Source organism: Aquila chrysaetos, chromosome 9, assembly GCF_900496995.4.
Source record: "Aquila chrysaetos chrysaetos chromosome 9, bAquChr1.4, whole genome shotgun sequence".
Lineage (NCBI taxonomy): Eukaryota > Metazoa > Chordata > Aves > Accipitriformes > Accipitridae > Aquila > Aquila chrysaetos.
Window position 1 is genome coordinate 19,946,600 of NC_044012.1, and position 18,198 is coordinate 19,964,797.

General features: G+C 37.8%; 1 protein-coding gene across 1 annotated transcript in view; it reads left to right on the forward strand.

The window, feature by feature from the left end:
- Positions 1 to 18,198, forward strand: part of SLC6A2 (solute carrier family 6 member 2) — a 79,188-nt gene that overhangs the window by 52,215 nt on the left and 8,775 nt on the right. Inside the window, 5 exon segments of the mRNA XM_030026573.2 lie at positions 612 to 740; positions 3,501 to 3,600; positions 12,430 to 12,530; positions 15,285 to 15,452; positions 18,004 to 18,075. Coding sequence (XP_029882433.2) covers positions 612 to 740; positions 3,501 to 3,600; positions 12,430 to 12,530; positions 15,285 to 15,452; positions 18,004 to 18,075 — 570 coding nt within the window.

Here is an 18,198-nt window from a genome sequence, read left to right on the forward strand (position 1 = left end):
AGCAATTTCAATGAAAACTTGGGAAGTACCTTTCCTATATTGCAAAACAATGGCTAATGTTCAGCATTAACTTCTAGAGAACAAAGTAAAATTCTTTCATGTTGTCAACAAAAAAAATTATACCAAGCTTCCTATGTAGTGATTCTCCCAGGTCTGTAAAGATTTTTGTTGAACTGGATTTGGTTAATCAATGGCTAAACTGAATCTTTGTTCAGTACATTTCCCCTAGGTACTTGTTGTGTCTGTCTTTATATTAGTAATCTCTTAAGGAGTTTGGTTACTTAAGCTACCAGCTTTTTCCCCAAAGTATACTAAAATATATATTATTTTTCCCAAAGTACTGTCTACTTACTATCCTGATGAGTCAGCAAAGAGTCTGCAGAGGATATGGCTATCAAGCCAACAGCCATGGCACTTGATGTCCAGTTCCCTGACTCACTTCTCTACCTCGAGAAAATAAATTATACCTCAGAATGCCACTGATTTACAGCTGAAATGTCAGAAATCATACAGTGGTTGGGAATTAATTATTCAAGCTGCTTTACATTATTCAATCTGTATTTACAACAGTCAGTAGCGTTTAACCAGAGCTCTTGCCTTCCCTTCCTCAGATGGGCGGAATGGAGGCTGTCATCACTGGCTTGGCAGATGATTTCCAAATTCTGAAGCAGCATAGGAAGCTCTTCACCTTTGGTGTTTCTTTTGGCACTTTCCTACTTGCCCTTTTTTGCATCACCAATGTAAGTACAACAAAAGTTTCCATCAACAAGCTACCTTAAAAATGCAGTTAACCTTATCAGATAGAAATATGAATAGGCTCAGGTGACTATTTTTGTTATAAATTTTAATTCTTAAACAACTTTATGGTCAAAACATTACTTTCAGTCTTATCTACATGAAGCTTCTCTGCTTTTTTTGCACAAGATCATTAGCTATCAACGGAACCTACCCGTCTTTGTTCTAAAGAGCTATCTGTGCTGCTGTTGGTTTTGTTTGGGTTTGTGTGGTTTGGTTTGGGGTTTTTTTTAAATCACATTAAATGGGACTGTGTTGAGTGCTTATTCCTGTGTGAGGAACTAAGAATTTCAAGTGACCAGACCCTTAGTCATCTGGCTATTCTCTTCCTGAAGCAAATAAGAAGCATTCACTTCTTGTGAAAGGAGTTTAGAATAATGATCTCCTCCCCCCCATGTGTTTCTTAATGTTCCTTCATATACCTAAATCTTACCTCTTATTCTTAACACCATAAAAAGCACACAGATAACTTACCCTGAACATCTAGTAACCTGTATTTATCACTACCATCATCCTGAATGATTTGCCTCACCAGGCTTTTAACAACTAATTAAAGGATGAGAATCACAGTGTTCTAGGCTGGAGAGAACTAACTTTTTTTTTTTTTTTTTTTTTTTTTGACAAAAAAGCTAAAAGCCCTGTAAGCAAAGATGCCAAAAGTGTCAGAAAACAACTGAAACTTGAAGTAGCCACCATGAAAATAGATGTGTTGAACCTCTCTCCTTCCCTAGAAATGGTTTCCAGATCTATTATTAAGATTACTGAAATGGCATAAGTTTATAAATAACAAAGCTCTTTTTACACTAAAAGAATACCCCAATATTTTTACTCTAGTTTCTTCAAACTGGAGAACATTTGAGATGCTAAAAATAGATATACCATTTAAAATACCTATCCTTTTAATACCATGCTATCTCTATTGTTACCTAAAGAATTGAACATACTCCTTCCTTATTCAAAGTTTCAACTGAAATAAAATATCCTGCAGTACAAGATCAGAAGAAACTCAGTGGTTAAGAACCTGAACAGGTGCCAGTGGGTGCAATTCCACTGCCTTCAAGTGAGCTAAAGCAGTTCAAGATAACAACCTAGGTCTAGCTTTTAAATAATGGCACCTGTTTATACTTAAGTTCACCCCACCAGCTGGAATGCACAAAACTGCCCAGACTTGTCCAAATGTATTGGTTCACGTAACGGAAGAAGAACATTTTTAATGTGTACAAAATACAAAGAAAAACCCTTATAATACCATCACATTAAATTAATTTGTTTGATTTTGTCCTCTGAAATTTTAAAGCTGTATTTTCAAGACATTTATCTTACAAAACCGTATTTGACATTCGGTTTACTAAGTTTGATAGCAAAGGCATTCATTTAGAGCAGGTGTAGAGCAAAAACAAGAGGTCAAACCCAAATGTCATTCAATAAGGAACATTTTCTTTCCACACAACAACCAAAGTCCATTCAGTTTCCAGACAAGTCCCCACAGAATTAAAAACCTAGACAAGGCCTAAGTACTGTTCTCTCTATTTTTTTAAATATGCACAGCTGTTTCAGAAAACCATCTTTTTATAAGAAAAAAGAGCACTGATTGATTGCAGAGCTTAAAATCACCTAGAGATCTAAAGAGTGCAAGTGCTATTTATACCATTAGTAAAAACATGGAGAATAATTCCTTTGATCCTCCCCTTCTGAACAGGCATAGCCAGATTAAGTTTGGTTGTAAAAAAAGATTTTAACAAAAATCTACTGCAACTGCAAACATTTCAGTTGTTTACATGTGTAGAATGTCCTGAAACACTTAATTCACGTTCATTTCGAAACAAGTAAACATACCATGGTCTTCCATTCCTCATTAGCCCAAACTAAATAAAATGAGCAGTAAATTACACAAAGTCATACAACATTGTAAAATGAGGCAAAAAGTAGCCAAATTTCAGCTAAAGAAAAAAAAAATAATCAGTGAAACAAGACTTTAGTAAATGCATTTACAGTTCTCAGTCATGACCCAATGAAGAACAGAAGTGTGCTGTTGTGAAGGAAGATGATCTGGTTTGCCCTCTCCCCTAAGCACAGGCTTGCTAATACCACAGCCAAGAAACTAAACCGGGCAAAGCTGCTTCCATGCTGGGCTGGTAACAGAGACTTAACATGCAACTGCTCCCTTTGCAGGAACATTGGAAGAGAGAGATGCAGGCAGTCTAGGAAAAGGAGACATCAGTCTAAGTCTGCAGATTCACTGTACTACAGAATAATTGGCCTTAGGAACAAACCGAGTGATAATGGCTTGTGGAAACGCTTGTAGCGCTCCATTCCTGCCAATAATTTAGGAAGATCTTCATTAACTGCTGTAGACAGGCCCTGTCTTACAAGCTGCTGAGCATTTTCCCGAACAGCCAGTGCCTTTGACTTCCACTGAACACCAAGTGCCAAGAGCACTCATTAATCATGCTAAGCTGAGGCTTCTGTTTCCCAGTTAAGCAAGGACATAGGTGAAAGAAAGACTCTTCAGAAAGTTGCAAGTCTGATTCCACTATTTTGTATGCAAATATTAACCCGTGTCTGCAGCATCAGCTCCATATTAAAATACTTGGGTTAAGATAATGTTTCAAGTAAAGCAGATTTCTGTTAACTAGATACTAAACTACTGAGATGATTTGATTTTTAACTTTGTTTTGTTGCATCTTTTAATTCCTTAATGCTAGGGTGGAATTTATGTCCTCACACTTCTGGACACATTTGCAGCTGGGACTTCAATATTGTTTGCTGTTCTAATGGAGGCAATTGGAGTTTCCTGGTTTTATGGTAAGCACTCCATTTTGCACCTGCAAAATCTTTTTAAAATTCCAAGTGCTCATGACAGGCTTACACATTTTTTTAAGGGAAAACAGCATAGCCTTGTATACATGAAACCATGACAAGCCAGGTTTCATGCAGTGATTTTCATCTGATTTATGAACAGTGACAGGAATGCAGACGTTCAGTGGGCCAAGCTTTGAAACCCTGCACAAAGCCAAAGAAAACTGCCTTGTGAAGGAGACTGCAGTGGGATGGAAATGTTACTACTTTTGCCAGTATTTTGCAGCTCTTAACATAGCTGATGACTTGCAGTAGCAGGTTTATACCTGGTACTTTCAAAGCAAGTAGATTAGCCTAAATACAGACTCACCTGTTCCTCCTTTCCATGAATTCCCCAGAGCCAATCTCAAGCTCCCCCCATGCAATACAAATAAAGGTAGTTTGTCTTTAGTGAATTATAATAATTCCTACATTAGTCCCTTTTGTTTGAGACAATATTCCACCTAACTGTAAAACACTAGTGGTTTAAAATTTATCTTATTTCATAGCATGGTATGGAATACCCAACGTCGTAGATACCAGAAACAATACTATTTTGAGTATTTCATACTAATTTATGCCACAAAAAGGGTGCAGTAATCTGTTTTATCCCCAATATGGCAGGCTTTAGGAGTATTCAGTTGATCTCTGGCACTAGGATGGAATCACTGTGTGCCAACCAGAGTGCAGTGATGTGCTAGAGTACCCTGAAAAAAATATGGCTCACAATTCAAGTCAGGTCTCAGATGATGTGCCCAGCTTATTAAATAACTTCCCTGGCCTTATTTGGTCTTTAATATTTTTCTCCTCCCTAAAGCAACATAAATAAAAAGCAAGACACTTGATACACAAGTTTCATGGGAAAGAAGAAAAACATTTTTTCTTTCCCCCTGTATAAATGACCACTATGATGGCAAACAGCCACATTCACTGCTCTAAGCCCTATGAATGCACTTGGATAACCTTAACTGGGGAAAACCCAACAAATTAAAGTTGTGCTTTCCCCCACAACACTGACTTTGGCAACACAGCAGGACACTGAGTCTGCCTGAGCTCAGTCCTTAGCCTACAGGAGTTTCAGTGTCTTGTGCAGCGTCCTGTGCTGCCTAATTTCACCAAGGAAAAAAACCAATCCTCTGCTGTAAGTGACAAAGTTGACTACTACTACTCTCACAGAAGTGAAACAGAAAGGTTAAACAGAATACTGCTTACAGTAGAAATATCTGAATATTTGATTATATATATAGCCTGCTAAACCTCTGATTATAAAGTTATGAGACTGGCCTGTGGGTGTTCTCCCCATCCCTAATTCATTTAACAGATGAGTTGTTTTTAAATATCTGAAGTCAGTGTTTCAAACATTTCCCTTTTCCCCTATGCCCCCTACCTAGTGGAGTTCTTTTTATGTTCTAGCACCGACCCGGAGTTCAAAATTTCCCTTATCATATAGGAAGGTAGGGCAACTCATAGCCTCAAGTTTATTCACTGGAAAAGATGCTGCTTCCAGAAGAGCAGAAATTACAAAGTACTGTTAAGTCATCAAATCAAGCAGAAAAAAACAACTCATAATTTAATCCAAATTAGGCATATCTTGCTAAAGAAACAGTGAAAGTGATTCTTCCTTTCTTTTGGGGAGAATGCTATCAGTTCTTTATCTTGTCACAGAGTTAGTAAAATTGTAAGACCCCCAAAAGAATATCTCACTTTCTCAAAATAAAGCAACAGGATTCTGCATCTTAGGTCTTATACAAGTCATCTCATTGCAACAGTCCAAACTATCAGTTATATCTGAAATTGCTTGCTGCTAGATTAATCAAGTTTCTTGAGCTCTTGTTAAGCTACTCTTAATTCTCATGTCATACTTTCTGCTTGGTCACAACTCTTTTCATTATTACCATGTTTCAATGTCATAGCAGCCTGCAAATCTTCCCACTGAAGTCTGTATTGAACTAGCTGCCCTGATTCCCAGTAAGATTCTTCTTCCCTGAAAGTCATCTTCATTTCTATTCAGAAAGTGTTTATAGTTAACGTATCATTCAGAAGGTTCTTACACATTATCATTCTTACTGCTGTTTACCTCCCTTGGTCACTTCTTTATCCATCCTTTGCACCACCATATTCTTCTAGTCAAACAAACTCTCTCTTGCAGTTAAAAACCATTGATGAGTGAATGAGGTGAAAGAATGGCATTCATGCATAAAGCTGTTCAATCTACTAAAGAAATAGTTTTTAGCTTTAGTGTACTAATTCCGTCACCCAACATCAGCATGGAGCTAGCAGCTCATATGCTTTTCTCTCTCAAAAGAGTGGAGGCATTAGATTTCACAGACAACTGCCTTTAATCCCTGTAAAAGAGCTGAAAGCAGAAGAGTGATAATAGCTTAGCTTGGAAGCAGAGGCATAAAAATATTCTTCAGTTAGTAAGGGCAAGTTATTCTCTGCTACTATTAAAATAGGACTTACTGCACTTTACAATAGCTAGGCTTTGTGTGTGGTTCACAGACTAAGCCAAGGTTAGACAAATTTTGTTTATTTGTTGCACCTTCTGTCCTTCATCATCCTTTCCTGTCTCCCTCCTGCCTCCCCATAACCAGGAAAATATCTATTCACTTGTCTTAAGCAGCTGACAGATGTTTTTACTGACACAGCATGACCTGTTGCTTTATAAAGAACTTATTACAGCCCCAGGTGCTATTTAAACTGATTAAATCTGGCATGGTCTTGTCTACCTCTTTTTTCTGATAGACCCCAGTTGCCTTAATGACCCAGATGAATATTAAGCCAGCCTGAAGGCAAGCATTGACATTTTGGCACAGACCAAGAACATGGAAATTTAGTTCAAATTATACCTATGACCACTCACTGTGAAGCTGCTTCTGGCAAAGGCCAACTGTACGTGTAAGAGAAGAGAGAGACAGTTTGTTTTACTATACAGATGTATTTTAGTTATGACTGCTAGCTTGTTACCATTTTTTCCTCTTGTGCAACCCTGATAGACCCCTCTGATGAATACTATAAAAGCCAGACACCTCTTCCACTGACACAAAACTGCTCTTTGCTTTCACTTGCAGGAAAATCTCTACTCAGTCAGATTTTACTGTGAACATCTCCCTGAATGACTAGAATAAGCTCAGTATGAGCTAGCAGTGACCTTCATCCTCACCTGTAATCTCATTGCTTTCGTTTACTCAAATCATTTTCAAAAAAGATGCCTTAGCCTGAAATTTCAGACCAAAAGGTGCATTTGTTTGAAAAAAATCTAAGGTCAACTGTTTGATTTTGCAAAAGGGAAAGAAATTAACCAAGTACTGACTGCTGGTACTCATCTTTGCTCAAAGATGCTTTTGTATGGATCTGTGCCTGGCATGAGAGACAAAGTATGAATGCACGTATTTCCATGGAATGGAAATACAAATGGGGCAAACCAACCAGGAGAGCTTACTGCACTGCCATGGTGGGGAAATGCTTCCTACTGTCCTGCTTGCTTTTACACTAGCACAGCTGCCCTTCCTTGGGAATGGTACTGGTATGGCTTACTCCCTTACTGCCACCAGGTGAGGGTCACCACCACCAAATAGCAATACTGCTCCAGAGTTAGAAAGGAAACTCAGGAACAAAAAGGGACGGTTGTTGTTACTTCGCTAAATGGCTAATCAACAGATACCTTGTTCTGTGCTCTGTAGGATTTGCAAATGAATGCCACACAATGGCTTTTATATTCTTTTTATCTCTTCTTTCTCATGTTCCCAATGCCAACGATTGCTGAACTGTGTGAAAAAACAATGTCTTTCCTCATCTTCTCCTGGATGAGGGCTTGTATGCCTGGGGTTCTGCATGTGATAGGTACATGCTCGTTAGGACAGAGGCAGGGGGTAGGTGTCATCTTTATGTGCAGAAGAGCAACTCAAATGTAGTGAACTGGATGGCTGAGTGCTTGTGGGTCAGGGCAGAGGCCAGCAAGGGTGACATTGTGGGGAATATTGTTACTGAGCACGTGATCAGGGTCAGGAAGTGGAAGAAGCCTTCTTTAGGCAACTTGAAGAAGTGTCTAGATCAGACCCTGGTTCTTTCAGATGAAGGTATCAGGAGCAACTTCTCAGGATAGATGCTAGGTGGGCAAGCCAGAAGTGACACTCTTCTGGATTTGCTACTTGCACTCAAAGATGAGCTGCTCAGGGATGTGGTCAGCAGGCTAAATGAGTCAGAAGAGTGACCTGCCAGCATATGAAGGCCAACAGTGTACTGAGCTGTAACAGAAGCATAACCAGGAGATTACGGGAAATGATTACTCTCTTTTACTTGGCACTTGTTAGACTGCACCTGGAATACTGTGTCCTGTTTTTGACCCTCTTAAGTAAAACAAGGTGGTGTTAAACTGGTGAGAGTCCAGTGGTGGGCCACCAAGACATTCAGGAGCTGGAGGAGCACATGCCCAGTGCAGAAAATCTGAGAGAATTCAGCTTATTTAGCCTGGAGGAGGCTTAGGAAGGACCTGATAGCAGCCTTCCAACACCTACAAGGAAGTTATCAAGAGAGAGAGTCAGGCTTTTCACTGAGGTGCGCAATGGGAGGACAGCAGACCATGATCAAATTGAAAGGAAGAAAATCATTTTTCTATATAAAGATAATTACACATTGGAACAGTTTCCCCAGAGACTGCTTGCTGAATCTGTTCTTGGAGGTTTTCAAGACCCAACTGGACAAAGCCATCAGAAAGCTGTTCTTAATTGTGCTGACCTTGATTTGAGCAAGAGACTGAACTAGAGACCTTCCAAGAACTCCTCCAAAAGGAATAATTTGATGGTTCTGTGATTTACTGTAATTCCCAAGGGCCAAAATATCGGATGGATTGATGAAGCAGTTTCACTACAACTCTTCATTTGCATACAAACTGTGTGAGCTCATACACTGCTACGCATGACCACACAGGTAAAACTCAGTATGGGAGAAAAAACTGTGAAGTAACATTCACAGGGAAAGGGAATTAAGTACAAAATAACTTCAAGATTGATTCAATATACCTTTTTTTCTTACTACTACATTATTTCAGTGTAGTCATTTGATTTCTTGGATTCATTTAAATCATATGTATGGCATTAAAGGCATTATTACTAATTTTTACTTTCCAAATTAAAAAATATATATTCTAAGTATATAAAGAATACTATACATTACATAGTTAAACAAGATAGGAAGGGAAAACAACACATACAAAGATTGCTTGTAGGGATCCAAATGATTGTTGGAGCTATGACATCACTTTTTGGAAACATGCCCACAAATTATTTCAGCTATGGCCACTAAGCAGTTTCACCTCAGGGCCAGGACCTGCTCAAGGGTTTCTCTGCAAGTGACTGGTTCTGAAGCCACTGGCTGAGCCTATACAGCAAAACGACATACAAAGCTCTAGCAGGCAGCAGGGGCAGGAGGTACTGGTAACATGCAGACTTTCATTCTATCTGAACTCTGATCTCTGCGTCCCTTGGAAGAAGGTTGCACCAATGTGAGGAGGGTAACTTGCATTTATAGCCAAATCTACTTTGCACTTTCTTCCTATCTGTTCATTTTTGCATATTGATTTAATTCCCTTGACAGCACAATATTATGCCTATAGAGAATGGGCCAAATTTTCTATGCCGTTTAATAGACCATTACCGTGGTGGCATTCTCAGGTAGCTGCAGTGTTTATTAGTTCAGAAATTACACTGAAATTCTCTTTGGGTTCAGTGTATTTAACCAGGACCTGATGATAGATAAATTGTAAGTATCTCTTACTCGTTTTTCACTGGAAAAGCAAGGAGATTATTTCTATATTCAACACCAGGTGTCTAGCAAGTAACCTGGAGTTTTGTTTGTGGTACACCAGTTCCCTCCTGTAACTAAATGAGTCACCCACAGTTTTGGTTTATCCTACAGAATCACAAAAAAACTGGGTAAATACTTTCAAGAACTGGAAAAAACCAAACCATACAGGTACCATCATCTGTAGCTATAGCTATGTTCTACTTTTACAGGTGATTCTTAGAACAGTTATTTGAAGACATATAGTACTGAAAAAGCATGCTGTTGTAAAAGCAGTCTGAGAGCATTGCCTGCTTATCCCCCATTTTCAGTAGAAATTGAACATCAAGCACTATTTGAGCTCTGGGTATGTCTGTCTGGAAACCTATGAATAAAATTTTTGGAGATACCTAGTCCTTGTCTTTGACGTTCTGCACCATGATAAATTTCACTCAGTATTCATAGCAGTTGAAATTCAGTCACTTTAAAGTTCACAGAAGGCATTGCAAATAGAATTAGATTAAATTTAAAGAGCATTTGCAGATCCTTTTGGCTACTTTTCTTCACCTGTACATAATATTGGGGGGGTGGAAATCAAAGAGAAGTTTATACTTGAATGTCCAGACCTTGAAAATATGTTACATCCTGGCTGCATGTAAAGGACTACCTAAAGCTGTCATAATTATTTACATTAAATACATTAAATAAATCCTACTGAACTGATCCACATGAAAAGAAACAATTATAGTAAACTATACATCCTTTCTAACGAACAAATGTTCACGGCAAAAGGCTGCATTCCTGCTCTTTACCTAATGGGGTTCAGGATTAAAAGTAAACTTCCTGAACACATCAAGTATAATAAATTACAAACTAGTAGTCTGACATGACAGATTGCACTAGAGAGAACTACTTCTCTGTGAGCCAATGTCTCTAAGGCATAAAGTCAGAGATTGTTTTCTTTCTAAAGAAAACTGAGAAGGATGTATTTTTCCCACTTTTCTATCAGTGATAATCATCCCATTCTAAAATACAGTGTGGAAAATAGCATGGGCTTAGATTAAACTTTTGCAAGATACCTCATACTGGTAAATCCAACCAGAATAAAAACAATAAAAAAAAACTGGGAAGAAGCTACTATTCAAATGGACATTTTATAGTCACTATAAAATGCATGTTTCCTTTGCATAGTAAATTATAGTACATTACTTAATGCAAAAAAGTGTTCCAATAAATACTGAAGATGGAAAATGTCCCACTAAAGACTAGACTATTTCCAGAAGTCCAAAGTATGTGAGTTGACATCAATAAATACTACTAGAGTAAAAAATATATGTTTCTCACATACAGACAGCTTGATACCCTTGTAGACGATTCAAAATGTTTAGCTAGATCAGGCTAGTGCCACTCACAGAAGCACATTATACTTGTGCAATGCTTCCTAAGGTATTCAGACACAGAATTCATAACACTTACTTAAATGTGTAAACCCCATAAGGAATTAAAAGGCACTGACTGAAATGCCATTTCTTCCTTATTCACTGTTAATTTGGTATGTCCTGAGGAACCCAGGACAGCAGATTTTTTTGTTTTCACCTTGGCCTGTGCAACATGACATATTCTGATTTTGAAGTTAGGGTCTAGATAGTGTTTCTGCAGGGGAGTCAACAAGGTCAGAGGATCTTCCTTTCTGCATTGGCTGTGGGGAGAGATTTCTACTGCAACTATTTACACTGTTTTTATATCTATTAATACTTCAACTGACATAAGTACTAAGTACACACACATGTAACAACATACACACGCAAAAGCTCAGACTAGATGGATTCAAGGGATATTAAAAACTGAGAACTGGGTATTTGCAGCTTTTCTCCCTTCTGGCCATTATGTCATGTGCCAAACACTTTGTTCTAGTGCCTCCATTTCTCTGTACTGTTGTGCAGTGAATCCCACTGCAGGTAGCTAACATTTGAGTCATTTTGAATGGAATACTACTATAAAGTTTTCCTGACAATAGAAATCTTGTACATTATTTCTTGCATGCTAATACAAAGTCTTATACTGAAATATCGTATGTTACTATCAAGGTTTTGATAATAATCAATCAATCAAGCCATCCATGTTTCTAAACCCATATTCTATATTCCTGGTACAATTAGCAGTACTTATCTTTGATCTATGTCTTAATTTAATGATTTTCATGTTATCCTCTGCTGTCTTAATTACTGCAGCAGATAAAATTTCTGACTACTCGTGGTTTTTACTCACATGAAGAGATCATGTATCTTCTAAGGTATCTACCACAGTTACATTACTAGATATTTAGATGCATACAGAGGTAACAATTTTAGAAAATTGTAGTTGGTATTATAATTTTCAAAAACACACGGGATATTCTAAAAAAGGCCACCTGTTTCTAGCGGATGTAGTTTTGTATATATTTACATTGAAGAGAAGCATCATCTCCTTAGTTACTTGGAAAGGTGATAAAAGATGAAATGACATTTGTCACAGATATAATGAACATTCCATGGTATTCAGTGAAACACTGAAAGATAAGTAAAGTATGCCACTAAGTGGAACAAGTAAGCCTCCTTTGATAAATTAAGAATCATATGAATCTACCTCATTATCAGTAAGCAGTTTGTGTGAGTAAGGGTCTGGGTTTTCCTTCAGTGTCCTCACAATAGTGTTGACTAATTAGGTTACAATAGTCCACAAATATTAAAAAAAGTGTGTCCCATTCACAACTTAATTCTAGATATTTGTGAAATGCCATTTTTCAATGGTAATGCTATTTGCAACAGGCCTTAAGAGCTCACAGGCATTTAAGTCTTGGATACAGTGATGTCAAAGACACATCTAGTCATTGAAAAGAGATCAATGTTGTTATCTTATGTGTCTTCTGATTTGGAAGTCATTCATGTCTGCTTTCTGAAAGAGCAGATGGGTTTGGGTATGCCAGCATCTCATCAGTTTAGATTTACGGCAGTCTGATGTTCACATCCCTTCCAGGTGTGGACAGATTCAGTGAAGATATCCAACAAATGATGGGCTTCAAGCCAGGTCTCTACTGGAGATTGTGCTGGAAATTTGTTAGCCCTGCTTTTTTACTGGTAAGTGTTGATAATTATTTCATCATGGAAAGAATGCTAGTATGTTGCTTCCTAGAATACACAATAGGTACCAAGAGCAAGATACCCATTACTATGCCTGATGTTGTCAGGATGAATAGAAGACACTCCAATTTAATTTTTAATTCTTGTTTCTCCTCAATGGCATTGGTTATATTTTGTATAATACATTTCATTTGTGAAAGAGAAGCTAATTGTGGCTGTGGTCATCTTCTGTTCCTTTACTTCAGCAGGATTTAAAGAAAGCAGCTTTTCTTAGGGAACACTGAACTCTTAGGCAGTGTCCTCCCTGCCCCCCCAGCATCTATGTGTATTAAACACAAATCATTCTGATGGGAAAATAAACTGGCCAGGGATAAGAGATTGTGTTAGCAAGAATTTATTTTTCATTGGAGGATACCAAGATACCTGAATTGCGGAATGACACCTTAGAAAAACGAATAGGTAACTACATAGTAATTAACTATGTGAAACACTGAAGAGGTGTATTAAATATACCTTGTGAGCTGCCTGATGGGAAAAAAAGTGCTTCATTAATTTGGGGAAAAAAAATCCCAAAGTGTGAATTTGGTTGCGTTGTGTAAAGGTTAGATTCAGAACTAAACTACAGTTTTTAATTGGGATCTTCTCCTATGCATATTTGTAAATCAAAAGGTCACGATGAATAATATGGAAATTTGAGCTCACTATGATTTTAGGAGACTATTAATTGCATTAAAGCTGTGCATTCTTAAAGCAGTACTGATATTCCAAAGATACACTGGGTAGGCTTCTATGACAGCGTTCAGGTCCACTTTTTTTTTTTTTTTTTTTTTTTTAAAATATAAAAGCTTCTGGCCCCAATTCATCAGTAAGCACCTACCAAGCATGTGTTAATTATCCTTTTAAACACCATTCTATAGAGAAGCTTGTATGGGACTATATCCTGCAGCACTTCAAACAGGATGACTCAAGCAGAACAGAAAAGTGCTGCACCGAGCATCCTTAGGTTTTGCACATCTAAATTTTACAAAGAGAGAGTTCTAGCAAGCTAGCTAGAGAAAGCTAAAGTGACTGTCCATCTAACCTTCACGTAGCTTAAGATTTCTTGGTGAAATGGCCCCAATACCTTCCTACCGAAGCCTATAAACATAAGGGTCAGAATGAATCTGTAGGTAATGCAGGTAATGCATCTTTCAGCCATCACAATGCACAAATTTTTTTCCAGCTGGAAGTGCTAAACTTGGAACATGTCAACTTAATTACTGGGTACCAATATATTTTAAAACCCATGTGAATGGTATCACACTGGATAGGGGACACTGGGCAGTTTTGTTATAGCTGTACATTTCCTCAATTTTCTAAAAGGCAAGATGGACATTACAGTCTTGATTTATAGGGGAAAAGTAAATATAATTTACCTTCTTACAGCCTATCTTTTGAGTTCATTATTCAAGACATTAAGAAAATAAAGCAAATTATGTTAAATTGACCAAAATGGTTTAACTTATTCATTTATAAGTGAAAACTAGAAAGATGGCCACTAGCATGAAAAAAGGTAGTCCACCATTAGCCTACATAATTAAAAACTACAAATTCTAGAAATTTGGTCACTTGATCTAAGAAACAGCATTTCTATTTCACCTGTATGAAGCATGCAACCTGCCTCACCAGAAGAGACTGAGACCATAAGCATAGTAAATACAAATGAAAAAAATCAGATATAGTTTCTTTGAGATATATATATAGTTTAGGATAATTTAGAAAAGGCTATAAAATTGTCAGACTTCAGTGTAGTTCTTGCTCTAACAATCCCATGCATGCTTAGTGCAAGGTGGCCCCTGTTTGGGACTGGTAATATATTACAGAAGTTCCTAATGATAAATACAGTTCTTTATAAGAAAATGGTAAGTTGGAGTTGGTCAGGTATCTGATATTAGGAAATATCTCCTTGAACCTTTTTTCTCCATACTGTTTGCAGCTATGTGCATCATCCCAAGAAAAATCTCAAAATGGAATTAGTATTTTTCTAACCGGATTTCACACTGTCCTTTAACCCACACCATTACTCTCCCTGTGTAGCCTTTGAAACCCAAAATACTCTAATTTGAAATTGCTATATGGAGCAGAATGCACAGGCCCAGAGAACCAAATCAAGGAACTCTGCATATTATACAACCCATATGGAATTAACAGTAGGGAAATAGGGTGGTACCCCACTCTTTCCTTCTTGCATCTAGTACTGGACAGGGTAACACCAGCAGAAAAAAAACCAACTTTGTCTTCCAGGCCTTAAGGCTGCTTGACCTTTCCTCAGTAAATGTATCATGCTGGAGTTTGCGTTATGCTTCTCATTGAAAAATGGGTACAAAACTTCTAAATGAAGCCTAATGCCTCTGGGAAACAGAGAAGGGAAAAACAATAGATCTTAGAGGTTTTTCGTGACTACAGAATCCCTTTTTTATATCTGTACCACTAGTTTGACTGAGGCAGTAGCAGACAACCCCCTGATCTTCCCACCAAAATTCCAAATAATCTGTGTCCAGAATAGCTAAAATGAACTGTTAATAGTAGTAAATGCATTAAGAACTTCAACAGTTTAAGCAGTTGAGGCACAAAGTAAATCGGATGAAGGTAAATGGTAAAGCTGGATTGAAATATACCTTAGGGTGGCTGCCTAATAAAACACATGAAATCATTTTTCCACTAAGTTTCTTCATCCCAAAAGTGTGGTTCATTTTATTCTTTCTTCCCTAGTTTGTCGTGATAGTCAGCATAATAAATTTCAAACCTCTGACCTACGATGACTACACCTTCCCTCTCTGGGCAAATCGCATTGGCTGGGGAATAGCATTATCTTCAATGATACTTGTGCCTGCCTATATTATCTATAAATTTATGAATGTGCGTGGGACCTTTAAAGAAGTAAGTGGAACGTTAATAAAATGTCATGAAATGTTGCTATGAAATTAAATGGTTGGATCTAAGTTGGCAGTTTGTTTCTCTTACTCCCGAAACTTATTACTTATGAGTGACCTTTTGGATCCAGCTGTCAGATGGATTGGAGTTTTGAGGTAGTATTACTGCATGCTGTTTGAGTTTCTAGATAGAAATTAGCTTTCCAGACAGCACCATAATAATTCTGAAAAATTATTTTTCATGCATGTAATTAATCCGATTGACGAGATTATTTTTTTCCTTATTAACAAAAAATATACAAATTATGGTATCTTCATATTCAACTTTGAGGTATGGTCTTCACACAGTTCTACCTAAACAGAGTTCAGTCCAAGGTATGCTTTATCACTCTATATTGGAGTGTTGTAAACTGTTATATGTACAAAGTTAATTCAGAGCTCTCCTGTCTTAGCATTTTAAGAGTCTCTAAACATATATCCACATGCTGGGAGGGCAGGATATGACCCCAAAGTAGCCCTGTGTTCAGGATGGCCTTTGTTCATTTAATGAGCATACAGAAAGGACAGAAGAAATGCCTTAACTGGGTCACAGCAATAGATCCATTTAGCCCAGTATTCTGTCTTTAACAGCAGCCACTTCATATTTGATTTTCTCTGTCAATTATGTATCCTTATCCTCTATCTACTGGAATTATTTCAACGTTCTGCCAAGGCTAGAATTAATGCAGGTCTTTCTATTGTGTTCATCACTAATATCAGAATGCTTGAAGAAACTTAATAGTCAAGATAGACCAAGGTGCTGAAATAGATCTGGAGATCAAGAAAATTCTGATATAGGCACTGCTTATGGTCCCATCTAGCCTGTTACTTTTTAACTACTTCAGTAAAAGAACCAGGGTACTAGACAGCAGCATCTTGCCCTACATAAACCCACTTCATCCATAATATGCCTCGTCTGTGCACTGAATACGGCAGAACCAGAGGGAGAAACAATTTGTGACCATCTTATTCTAATGATTTGCCTAACAGCAAGAAGTTTAACATTACAACCTTAACAGTGTTTTTTAACTTCATTTATATGTTTATGTGTAATAAATTAATTCCATTTAAAAGAACCTGTTTCTATGGGAAAAACGCATCCATATTTCCTTACAGTTCACTCCCCTGTACTTTATTTATCACTTCAAAATGCCACAGGATTAAGGTTCACTCATCATTTTACCATCATATTACCATCATATTAATTTTACCATCACTGTCATAGTAATTTATCTATATTCTTAAAACCTCTAATGGTGCTCAGAAGTAAGACTCCTCACCATTATACAGCATCAATTTTTGTCCCATCACATGTCATAATTTTATAACCTAGTCTAGACTCTCTGACTTATACCTAGTTCTATTGCTCTCCTTTCCTACAGCTAAAGTTACACAGTGGTGTAGCAAGATATTGACACTCTTAGGCAAATCACTGAACCACCACCATACAGAGAATTAAGCAGAAAATAGGATCTCACCCTTTACCTAGATAGGGCACACCCCCCTCGCCTAGACCTGGCAGACCCAAAGGCATAAATGCCTCGTTTCTGAAACATTACAGTCACCTCATTTAACGTTCACTTCAGAAAGGCGCCCTAAAGCGGGAGCTCCTCTTCACCTGCCCTGTTTTCATCAGCTCCAACATCTCAATGTTGTGCCCAATTTCTAGTTCTCATTTCCAGCAATTCTATAAACCCTTTGTTTTCTTCCATTCCTGGGGGGTTTACAAACCCATTTTCTATTAGCGTCTAAGTGTCAAAGAATAATTTGTACTGGCCCAACAGGCTTTTGCCAACTTGCACAAGTTTACTGATATTGGGATGCAGAAGCCTTTGGCCAAACCCACATTTTCTCATTCATTTTGTAGTGTTAGCAAGTTCTGGTTTGTCTTTTACAGCTCCTATAGATAGCAACTCTCCGATTTCCCCATGAGAAATATAGCAAAAGGCTAGTATATTACATCCAAGTAACATAAGATATGATGCCCTAACTTGTGGCTCTTAAAAGTATGGGGAAAAGTATGCTCTTAGTCTAGTGGGAACTCCTTAAGTTGGTTGAAAGTTCACAATAAACCAAAATCTACATGTCATCCCAAATGGCCCAGCATAGGGTAGACAAGGGAGACGAGCTGGGAAACAGTCAGTACCTCCTTCCTCCCCCACTGGGAGTGGTCAACCCCATCACAGCACTAACAGAAAAATGTGAATTTAGGGGATGTAAGGCCTGTGATAGCAACTTGTTCCTGATGTTCTTTTCCATATGCACTTGCTAAATACTTGAACTTAGTATTTGCATAAACTTTCTATTGTTGCTTCTTATATTAAAGGCTAATACCAAGGGGCTTACAATAAGCTTGTTCTCTCAGTGACCAAGTTAAAGGCACATGATGCAGTGATATTAAAGATTTAAGTTACTGTTTTAAATAAAGTTCATACTACTTCCCCATTATAGATTGGGGATTACACACATAATCCCACTTCATATGGCTGACTTTTTCCTCTTCTTCCCATCTGGTTTAGAGACTAGCTTACTGCATCACACCTGAAAATGAGCACCAACTCGTGGCACAAGGAAATGTCAGGCAGTTTAAGGTTTGTACTCCTTTCACCATGCTTCCTCTCCTGATACCAACCCTTTCCTGTCTTTAGCAACAACTACGGGTTTGCACCAATCTCCTCATAGTGGATACCTTTGCAGGTCTGTGGTTCTTTATT